The sequence below is a fragment of the Dermacentor andersoni genome, chromosome 5 (assembly GCF_023375885.2).
Source record: "Dermacentor andersoni chromosome 5, qqDerAnde1_hic_scaffold, whole genome shotgun sequence".
Taxonomy (NCBI): Eukaryota; Metazoa; Arthropoda; class Arachnida; order Ixodida; family Ixodidae; genus Dermacentor; species Dermacentor andersoni.
The window spans coordinates 165,375,944-165,387,401 of NC_092818.1; the positions used below are offsets into that span (position 1 = coordinate 165,375,944).

At 42.2% G+C, this 11,458-nt stretch overlaps 1 protein-coding gene across 3 annotated transcripts in view; it reads left to right on the forward strand.

Moving 5' to 3' along the window:
• Positions 1 to 11,458, forward strand: part of Rbbp5 (retinoblastoma binding protein 5) — a 50,317-nt gene that overhangs the window by 13,666 nt on the left and 25,193 nt on the right. For 2 of the 3 annotated variants that reach the window (XM_055071264.2, XM_050179153.3), the window contains exons 9-12: positions 1,150 to 1,303; positions 4,946 to 5,017; positions 5,417 to 5,601; positions 10,885 to 10,981. In XM_055071264.2, the coding sequence (XP_054927239.1) occupies positions 1,150 to 1,303; positions 4,946 to 5,017; positions 5,417 to 5,601; positions 10,885 to 10,981 (508 nt within the window). Of the gene's footprint in view, positions 1 to 1,149; positions 1,304 to 4,945; positions 5,018 to 5,416; positions 5,602 to 6,615; positions 6,924 to 10,884; positions 10,982 to 11,458 lie in introns of those variants that run through there. The other variant, XM_055071265.2, reaches the window with a different exon arrangement.

An 11,458-nucleotide genomic window follows, 5' to 3' on the forward strand; every position in this document is an offset into this window, starting at 1 on the left:
TGCTGCCTTTTCGTTGGACTTTCACTCTGAGAGCGATGATGACACAAGCCAGCCCCTGAACATCGGCAGCCATAGCTCGGTGCACCAAACTGTAGTGCTTGCAGTAAAATTTTTGTAGTGGAATACCTGTTCCATGAAAAATTTTGATTTTTTCGGAGATAGTGCCTATTAGACAGCAGTACATTTTGTATACCTCATATTTAAAAAAAAAAGATTTCTTAGTAGATACAAGCATGTCTACAAACTTTGTTCAATTCATCCCGCAATCTAGATTCTGGCAACCTATATCTTTTTTATGACATACATCTCGCTAAGAAAGCTTTCATGCTTGAAAGGTGCATTCATTGTGCTCGTTGTTTATGTATTACATAAAACATTGAGTGCAGTAGTTCCTTCAGGAAAAGAATTCTCGCGTAAGCTACAAAAGCACCTATTTTCCTCATGGTGGGGAAAGAGTTAAATTTAGCAGGCTTTCTTTTTCCACGCACAAAAAAAGGGGCTACATTATGACCTAGGATGCTTTAAAGGCTGTTATCTGTCATTTCTCTACATACAACTTTTGCATAGACACCTTATTGATTAAGTAAGTTAATTAAGAAACTTATTAAACTTAAGTAAGTACTTGTGCAAAGTGAAGGAAATACAAATGACTAGCTTGAACAATGTTTCTCAAAATGCAGTGGGGGCCACTTGTTTAAAGACCTTCATTTAAAACCTTTATTTTTATAATTCTTCACGAGATTAAGTAGGGACAACCAGTATAGTATAGAATTAGGACAAACATTTTGGTATACTTGCAGCTAAAGTGAACTAAATAGCTTGCAGTTTATGGTTGTAGATGTTCTGGGGGTACTGTCTTGTTGTTATTAATAGCTTACAGTTGGTCATTGTTGATGTTCTGGTGGTACTCCCGTGTCGTAGTTAAAAGATAATAAACAAATGAATATTAACCACAACAAGGCAGTACTACCAGAACATCTACAATGATGAAGTGCAAGCTACTTTAGTGCACTTTGGAGCAAGTTTGGCAAAATATTTGTCCCTATGCTAATAGGTGCCAATAGTTCATAAGTGTCATGGTTGTCCGTTCTGCCACAGCAACAAGCCTTGTCGTGGTAAAAACATGAAAATGCTATGTTCATATTTCAGAACAATGTGGAAGAAGTGCTGCTTTTCAGGAGATGGGGAATACATTTGTGCTGGTTCTGCCAGGCAGCATGCACTGTACATCTGGGAGAAAAGCATAGGCAACTTGGTCAAGATCCTGCACGGTACTAAAGGTGAACTACTGCTAGATGTTGTGGTGAGTATTGTAAATTCCAGCACCCAGATTTTATAATCCTTCACTTGGATGTCAAGGCAGCAGTGTATCGATATGCTCAGGATTCATGAACTTAGCATGCTGAAAGTTTGCAGATTTTCATGGTGTAGATTTACTGTGGTTCCCACTCTCTATGTGTCCATCCATAGGCTATTAAAGCAGGAAAAGCAAGACAGTAATACAGTCGACCCCGGATGTGTCAAACTTAAATATATCGAATTATTGCCTATATCGAACTATTGTAACAACCCCTTGGAAATTCCATGTAAAAGTATAGCACAGTACTCCGCATATATCCAACTCCTGTTTACCACCACGTTCGATACGTTGAACGCTGTGCCGTGCTGCATCCCTGTGAATGTGCTTCTAACGGATCCGCAATCACCCCACTTCATCGGAAATATTCCTGTCGATGAAGCAGCACTGTTCTGACATGCTATCAAATAAGACATTGAATCTAAAGGGGAGCAGTACAAATTAGCGAGGTGCAGTTCTGAAAATATAGATGGCTTGTGCAGCAAGGGTCTTCTTTGCACTCCATGATGACAGATTTGCTTTAGTAAGCTTCATCGCAACATAGAAGTGTAACGTGGTGAAGAATACTAATAGCAGGAAAACTACTGGGCAGTGAAGCACGTCACCTGCGGCCATTTGTTAACAGAAAAAGGATCGCCGCGGTGCTTCAAGAACACAAAAGTCCTCCCGGTCCGATACGTGCGTTCCACAAAAAAACGTGGACAGCACTCTTCACTGATTGGGCCTGGGCACGGGATGCCAAACTGGAGATCTCCACACCGCTGGGTTTGTCTTGTAGAGTCTGTGAATGGCATTCTTGGGTTCCGCGAGCAACCAAAATGAGTCTGATCACAATGCCCATTTGGACAGATTTTTACATTGCAGTTTTTATTTAATAGTACCACCGCACGCCACGTCCGCCCTTTGCGAAAGAACTCTTACATAGCGGTGTGCAAGACTGTGTGATTCGTGAGCCTACAGTCCGTGCTGAATGTGTTTTATGTATATTCACAGGGGCATGTAATTGGGAATAGACTCGGTTGTTCTGGAGGCTGACAGCCACTTTTTAATCGAACAGTATCTGCCAGGATGACTTGTTACCTACGTATGATTAAACAGCATATTGTAATGGACACACAGCCAGGCACTTTCTCAGTATAAGTTAGCTGATATTGGCATGGTGCATATAGACTGATTTGCTTCTATGCTGCATTCATTTGTACCTTATCCTGAATAAAAACAGTCAGCAAGCACTTAAATGTGCGTGAAACACCGCAATCTCGTGGTTGAGCAGCGCGGGCTTTTAAGGTTAGTGTTGCAGTCAGTTTATCAAAGAACATTCTGCAATGTGGTTGACTTGTGACGTTCATAGGAAAAAGAATAAGAATCTGTGAACTTTTGTTCATTCAATGGGGCCTTGGAGAAACAAATCGGTAAATTACTGCTTTTCACGATCTCTGGAGACTGTCCGTGATGAGTAGAGTTTTCAAATAAGCTTCAGATAGGCATATTTTATACTTTGAATTGTCAGTGTATCAAACTATTTCATGATCACCTTTGAGTTCAGTATATTCCGGGATCAACTGTAATGGCACCAATAAAATGTTAAATATTTTGGATATACATGTGAGTAGGTTGTGTTTAACCCCATAACTGCCGTGACATATTTCAAGGCAATTTCTAAAATGCATTTTTCTTTAGACCTGCATATTTTACATCAATATTTTCTAAAGTATAGGATACCAATAATACCTATTGCATTTTTACTGGTCTTGTAGAAAAAAAAATATAGCTAAAGTCATTGTGTATTATTTATTTGTCCAAATTACAACAGACTACATTTGTACACATGTGCAAAAATTGTGGAAAGCTCAAAGCGAGTTCATTTGTCATCAGCAGTTAAGGGATTAAATCACTGAATTACCACAAATGCCAAAGAATGTTACGGGTAGCTTGGCTGGCAGGGAACCAGCCATCAGCCCTGTCCGTCCAGAGGACTTTTGGCCGGGGTGCTGACAGAGCAGTAAAAAAAAATGAGGTGTGAGGAATGAGAGCAGACATTTGAAGGTGGATGCCAGCCTGCGCTTTCATCTTTGTACTTCATCATTTGTCTTACTGAGATGCTGTTACTCATCAACCTTTGCCAATGATGCGTATCTGTAGCCGTTTTCCTGCTCAAAACAGAGCCATACTTATTTTGGTAGAGGCACATATGTCACATTTATCAAGAACACCAGAAATGGAAACAGAAAACTTTTCAGTGGATCTGATTGTGTTCTGGTTATTGTCACTGCCTGATGATATACTGATAAGGTCTTTCTTGCAATTATGACTGATTGGAGCCAAAGAAGAGTTATCGAAATGTCCTTAAATTGGATTTAAAGAGAACTTTGTTTTTTGGTTGCAATACTAAAGAATGTCGAAAGAAGTTACTCCTGCAGTAGTCTTTCGAAAAGGTATAGTGACATTAACTACAGGGGCTTGAAGTTGTTACTTTGTAGTATGTAGTAGCGTAGCATCTTTATTTATTTCTTGTATACATAAATAAGAAAAGGGACAGAAGCAAAAGGTGTTTTATGCACTTGACAAATGCTACTGCACCTGTAGTTTGCAACAGATACACATCTCTTGCATAAAACATGTTTGACGCATCATAAAACAGTAAAGCATAGGCGATAACAGAGTGATAACACACTTACAAAACTGGCTAATAACAAGACATTCTCGTACAGTAGTAAAGAAGGAAAAAAATAAATGATAATAAACAACATGCACTCGCCCCTATGTATGACACAAAATAATATAATTTAAGTATAAATTGTAAGCATTATTGATTGGCGTTGATAAGTAAGTTGTTTCTCCAACAAAATTTCTTTACATTTATTGTTAAAACTTTTGGTCTAACGCTAAAATCAGTTATATTCCAAATCATTCATTAAATGTACTGTCTGGTATTGAATAGCTGTTGCATAATTTGTCTTGTTCTTGGCAATCATAAATAACACCTTGTCACACCTGCTTATGCTAAGGTTCATCGGCCTTTGGTGAAATGGCGGCCAATGCTGACGCATTGGCGTTGAAAGCTTCACTGTGCACAGACTAGAGCTTTAGCTTGCTTAGATATCTTCCAGTGGTGTTTACGAGACAACATAATTTCAGTGATGCCAAGCACACTTGTGTTCCCTGAAATGTTGTGGCAAGTTGAGGTTGGTGTTTTCTTTTTTAATTATTATTATTATTATTTTTAATAAGTTCGAGATTTTCAGTAAACAAACTTGACATGTTTGTAATGATCATATGTAAACACTTTATAACAGGTAGCTTTATGCAGGCAACCACGGACAGTGTAAATGAGCTACCCAGCAAAATATTTCCTCCAAATCCTTTGAGCCTTTGTTGTCAGCTAAAGTTGAACTCCTCAGTGAAGGATCAAAAAAGGGCATCATTATGCTTACCTTCCAGACGCATTCTTTAATGCAATTAAGCTGTGTCACACTCAGGCTTGCTCTGTCCTTATAGCTATATTGTAATAACATCCTGCAGAATTTATGCTCACACTGTAAAGTGAGCGTCAATTTTTATGTCTCTCTCACTTTTTACTTTGTGCAGTGGCATCCTGTGCGTCCCATCATAGCATCCATATCCAGTGGAGTGGTGTCTATTTGGGCCCAGCCGCAAGTGGTTAGTACTGCTGATTTTTAATTGGTAATGTTAAAAATACATCTAGTTTAAGCTTGGTCATGAAATCAGCCACTTGTGCTTATTTTTTTTCTCATTGAGGACGTCTTCCCTATTTTATCTCACTTGCATTGATTTTCTTTCAAATAAAGCCGCCGTGGTGGCTTACTGGCTTTGGCGTCGAGCTGCTGGGCTCAAAGTTGCAGGTTTTATTCCAGTCGTGGCAGCCACATTTCGATGGGGGTGAAATGTGAAAACTCTTGTGTACTTAGATTAGGTGCACATTAAAGAATTCCAGATGATCAAAATTAATACAACTTCCCCCACTATGGTAGGCCTGATAACAAGATCGTGGTTTGTAATATAGCAGAACTTAAAATTTTTGTTCTTTCAAACAAACAGGAGAACTGGAGTGCATTTGCTCCTGACTTCAAGGAACTGGACGAGAATGTGGAGTATGAAGAACGTGAAAGCGAATTTGATCTGGAGGATGAAGATGCAAGCCCTCCGCAGCACACAGAGAAAGAAGAGGAGGATGGAGAAGTGGACGTCGAGACAGTTGAACCCATCGTTGCATTTTGCAGCAGGTAAGCAGGGAAGCAATGTTTGACTTGTCCACATGCACAGCAATAGTGCAAGGAATGGTGAATGCTTGCTTTTATTCAGTGAACAGGAGTACTCTTTAGAGCCCTGAAAGTGCTCTCACTAATTTTTTTTTTAGCGGTTGAAGAGAAGCAAGGTTGTCATAATTCAGCGGTTGAACATGCACACTTCTTCAGCACTGTCATTGTTTGCCAGGGCTGTTTTATTTTTAGCCCCCTAAACAAAAGCTCTAAGTGTGTGGAGGTGCTCAAAGAAAAAGAATTTAGAAGACTACATTTTCCTTTAAAATTTTCATCACCGCATAGAATACACGTGCAGCTTCGGTCTCGGCTGATTCTACATGAACCACCAGCCTCTTTTGATGCTTAGATGCGGGCAAGTACTGTAGCTACAGTAAAGTCTCGTTAATTCTTAAAATCTTATAATTTGGGCTTGTGCTCTGGTCCTGGCAGGCGTGTGCATAACTTAGTGGAATAGAACTCTAATTAATTTGGGCATATTTGGCCGCACACAGGTCAACTTGAACATCTCTCCAGGCTCGGTGAACATGGAGCGCTGCAAACGTGTCACTCAATATAGCAAAAGACAGTGCTAGCATCCAAACGAAATGAAGTGGCGGAGTTTGCATCATCGTAGTCATCAGCGGAACTCGTACGTGAATGACAGTAATGCAGGAATGCTTCGTGCCTATTTGTTGCTTTATAGCCTTTTTTCTTGCATTTACCACCATGCATAATGCTGCATTGCCCGTGTGGCTTCATAACTGCATAGTCATAGCTTCATAACTCCATGATGGCATCAATAGCGACCGCAGTTTAGTCCACAGTGGTTACACCAAATAGTAGCTTCGTTTTAACTTGGTGCCCGCGTTGGCTGTGTGACTTCAGAACTGCATGGTCGCTGACCACCATTGCGTCGATAGCGGCCGCAATTTCGTCCGCAGCAATTGCAGCAAACACTAGTGTCATTTCGATTTGGCGCAATGGCTGCTTGCGCAGTGTCACAAACATGGAGGAAGCTGTCGTGGATGAAGAGCGCCAGCTACATCGCTATGGACCGACGATCTATTATTGGCAACCAACTTAGCAGTGACAAAATAATTGGGATATGTGCGCGTTAGTGAAAAGCATGTCTCGGATGAAGACACGTACCGCAATCGCTCTGCAAAGGAAGTTGCAATGCCTTCACTTCTGTGAACGCTAATCAGTCATGAGATGATGAGAATTGCAGCTTCCGCACTGCTATTGTGCAAAATTGAAACAGGATTTGCCAATTCATTCACTAATTAAAAGTGTTGACGTAGTAAGCATTTGTTTATCGTTTTCTTGATTATTTATGTTTACAAGTACCTGCAGCGCCACAAGGGCATTATTGCAAGGGGACATTATTGCAAGGACATTTGAAGCGAAAAGAAAAACGTAAGCAATAATTGAGCCGTCCCCCACCTTAGCAACGCAAGAATGATGACAGAATGCTTTCCAGACACTGCCCTCTTCCCTTCTAGCCGAACAGTCAGAAGACACAGACCATTCGAAGAAACTAAAATTCTTACATCCGAGACCAACCAAGAAAAATGACAGCCTAAACCATTCCAAAGGAAACATTCCATCAGGTTATACAGTCAAACCCACTAATAGCAATATTCAAGTACATGTACCACGAAAATTTCATTGTTATAAGCGATAGTTGTGCTAACCGGGCTGCACGAAAAAATCATAATAGGGGACTGGCAGAGCTGTTGTGAGAAGACTATAATGGCAGAAAGGCCAGTGCCCCTCCCCACCACCTTCCCCCATCCAGTGGCTCTGCTGATTGTGTTCGCTTGTTTTACTGTTTGACTCTGCTTCCTGAGTGCCCTGATCATGTGTAAAAAGCCACGGCCGTCGGCATTCAAGAATGGCACTGCTATAACAACTGCAAAGAGGGCTCACGGGCAGCAAGCGACAGGCGAGCTCCGCCAAGTCATCACTTTTGTGGCCCAAAAAGGGGCCTTTTAAGAAAATGCAAGAAGGTTGCTGCGGCAGCCTGTCAGCTTGAGAAATCTAAAAGAAATGCTGTGGCGGGATTGCCACAAGCATTTCCCCACATAGTACTTCTCACTGGCTTGCACGAGAAAACCCCATGTCCATCAGCCTTGCTTGCTTTACGTGAAGCTTGCCGACATCCTTCTCCAAGGCATCCAGGTGCTCCATGTAGTGCAATGGAAGGTCCAATGCGAAAATTAAGCCCCGGAGGGAACTAAAAGATCTGCATTGCCTCCTGCGAGGACATAGTTGAGGCAGCCTGCCCTACCGCATCATCACTGCTGTCGTCGCTATCTGATTCAAGCAAGCACATTCGCAATGATCATCTCATCGGTTAGAAGTTCTGATGTTTATAATGCGTCGTACACATGTATAAACTCTTCGAGTCCTGAAGCATCCTCGTCAGCTGCCAACCAAAGTTCAGGCACCACGAAATGACTCGTAGAGGCCCTCTTCCACCTCCTTATAGGTACTTTGACGAATGTGTTTGCTCCCATTGTATATTGAGTAGCTTTCTTTGTCGAAACTCTCTGCCGAGTGGATGATTGTCGACACTGTCGATTGATAGTCAGTACTTGCAACACCATCTCGGCTTGGGCTAGACAGTACACACATGACAGGGGAGCTGCACGAAAAGTGAAAGGACAAGGAGGGGAACACACACCAGCGCTGGTGTGTGTTTCCCTTCTCCTTCGTCTTATCGCACTGTTCCCCTGTCAAGTCCGTATTTCTTCACCGAGCCGCACATATTTTTTTTTAACCGTCCTTGTAGTCCTTCACGATACTGCACTTCATTTTCAAATCTATAGGAGTGCACTTTCTTTTCACCAGCAACGTCCTGCATTGCCAATAATCAGCAGGCAGATCACCCATCTGCCATTTCTGCAGCGAGTCAAACAAGGCTGAAAAACCACGTGGCCAGGAATGACTTTGACGCATCCAATAAAGACGATCACTATTGTGCAGAATGAGGGGGCCCCGCGCAATCTGGGAGCAGTGCAGTTGGCACGGTCCATTTGTTTTTTGGAAAGTGACGCGGCTTAGAGCTATGGGCGCTGCCCATTCGTGTTCAGAGGGGTGGAAGGGCGATGGGAGAGAGGCACACAAGGCTGGCGGCACAGAGAAGAGTGGCGGCCATTGCGGAGGCAGGTGATCATACAGCGGCTCAAATTTCTCTTTTTCCTTTTTCTTTTCAACGATTTCGCATTTCATTACCTTTCGGCGCAGACACCCAGCAGCCAGACTTCGTTATAACCGATAATGCAGCATGGTAGCATTGTAGTAAGTGGGTTATTTCACCCTAAAAAACATACAAAGGTTGACGGTGCAGCAGCTTCTCATTGTTATAACCGATATATCGTTAAAACCGGTATCGTTATGAGTGGGTTTGACTGTATCACAGAACCATCCCGGACCGTGCCCGGCCTGCCACCCTCAAGTAGCTAAGAAGTGTGTTAGTGCAAGCCCATACCATGTGGTAAAGCGTTGTGCATTCATCGCAGTGTGGGCATTTATAAGAGTACGGCATGGTAGAGACTAAAATGTGGATATGTGTTTATTTGGAGTTTTCGCCATATTACGGCTTCCTCTCACATCAGAGCATTATGAGGTGGCGGAAGTGTTCTTCGTGAAAGGCAATAGTGTTGCAGGAAGTGCGTGTAGCTTAATGGTATAAGCTCAGGGTGGAACTGCTTGGCATGATCCTTTCGCGGCTCCCGGTGTGCATGCATTCGGGCGTAGGAGTGTGCCTGCTGATTGCCGCGTAAGGACTCATGCCCCGGAGTCCACATGTTTTGTATGCCTCAGATGAAGAGGCATGTGATGAGGCTCTCAGGCCACACTCTGCAGAAGACTTAAATTTTCTTCAGTTTTCTAGGCGATTTTTCGGGCTTCTCCTTACAGCTTGCTTATGCTGCATCATGTGCAAGGTGAGAAAAAAAAAATTGTCTCTGCATAGGCGTTGTGCACAAAATAAAAAATCAATACAATGTATGCTTTAGCAAAACAAGAGGGCTGTTGTGCAGTAAACGTGCTGCGGTGGCTTAGCGCCTAGGGTGTTGCACTGCTGAGCACAAGGTCGGAGGATCAAATCCAGGCCGCCGCGGCTGCATTTCGATGTGGCCAAAATGCAAAAATAATGCCCGTGTCCCGTGCATTGGGGGCACGTTAAAGATCCCCTGGCAGGGGCTCATTAAGATCCCCTGGTGGTCAAAATTATCCGGAGTCCCCCTCTATGGCGAGCCCCATAATCAAATCGGGGTTTTGGCATGTAAAACCCCAGATATTCGTTCATTTGTGCAGTAAAATCTTATGAGATGTTTTTCGTCTCCTTGGTAATCTGACATTATGGTAGTAATTCAGACATTCTCTTCTGTATTATGAAATCTGAAATAATGTGGTTTGATTGCATGTGCAGTGTTTTACTGTATGTAGGACACTTAATGTAATGGCTTTGAACACATTTTTAAAGTTGCAACAATTGCTTTGGAGCACAAGCATGGGAAACAAGAGCATACACTAATGAACTGTTTGAAGGTAGCACACAGGTTAGCACTTGGTGTTTGCCTTGTCTGTCTACTTCGGTGCATCTGCTTGGAAATAAATTTCTTACCCTAGTGCACATTGTGGCGATGTTGCAGATAGTTGTAGGCCATGTGTGCAGGAAATGTTACTGCTTGACTATATTGGATTAGGGTTGCCAACTGTCCCGAATTCAGTGGGACAGTCCTGACTTTCGAGTAAACATGCTGACTTGACCCAGTTGGGACGGCCAAATGTCCCGACTTCTACTTTTTTTTTTGTCTACAGGATAAGAATAAATAGACCAGATTTCCCTTCTATAATGCCTGACAACTCGTATGCACATTCTTCCTGTTTTGTTGCATTGTCATAAACCATAAAGGTAGCTTCGTTTTTGTTGTTCTGGGTCCGTTATGGGCCCTAACCGTTCACAGTATTTCTATCCATATTGGTTGCCATGTTTTTCAGGCAACTATACTACACCTTTCTTGTTGTAATTCGTGACACGGTATGGCTAAACAAATTTGTTCAATTTGATTACACGCATAGACTGCTGGCTTCTGGCACTGTAAGAGTTGGTTCGTATTCGATTTGGTCTCGAAAATTACTATTGCCACACCTTTAGAATTTGGTATTACTGTTCCCATTAACCTTTTTGTTATGGCACTTGACTGCTTTGGCAGTACTACTCTGAATGTCTCTTGTGGTGTTGTCATCCTTTAGTGATGAAGAAGGTGAAGATCCACGCGCACTACTGTACCTGCCCATATCACCTGAAATTGATGAGCCTGAGGAAGGCTGGGGTCAGCCTCCGGAACCTGTGAGAATCTTTTTTTGTTGCATGGTATTTAGGTGCAAATTGATATGTTGTATTTTCTAGAGTAAATGGTTTTGTTTATGCGTGCAATACTGGTCTCATATTTACAATCGTGTGTTGCGCTTGCCTGTGGGTGCAAGATTCATCATCATCATCATTTATTATTCCCTTAAGGGTCCCTTCGGGGACATTACATAAGGGGGGGGAAACAGCGATGTGAAAGTGCCATACATCAGCTCAAAAGAAAAAAATTCTTCGCGCTTGCCATCAGACTTTATGAGGCCAGAGCTCTGCCAAGCGGGAACGTGCAGTTTTTACTTCTTAATGCTCGTTTATCTTTTGGAGAAATGGAAACATTCATTCATTCATACTCTTGTGTAACTCTTCTATAAGTTGTGTGTAAGCTGGTATATTGTGCTGTAATTCTTGGATTACTGAAATTCTCCTATTGTTTCTATTCAGTTGTGAGCTTTTGCTCTT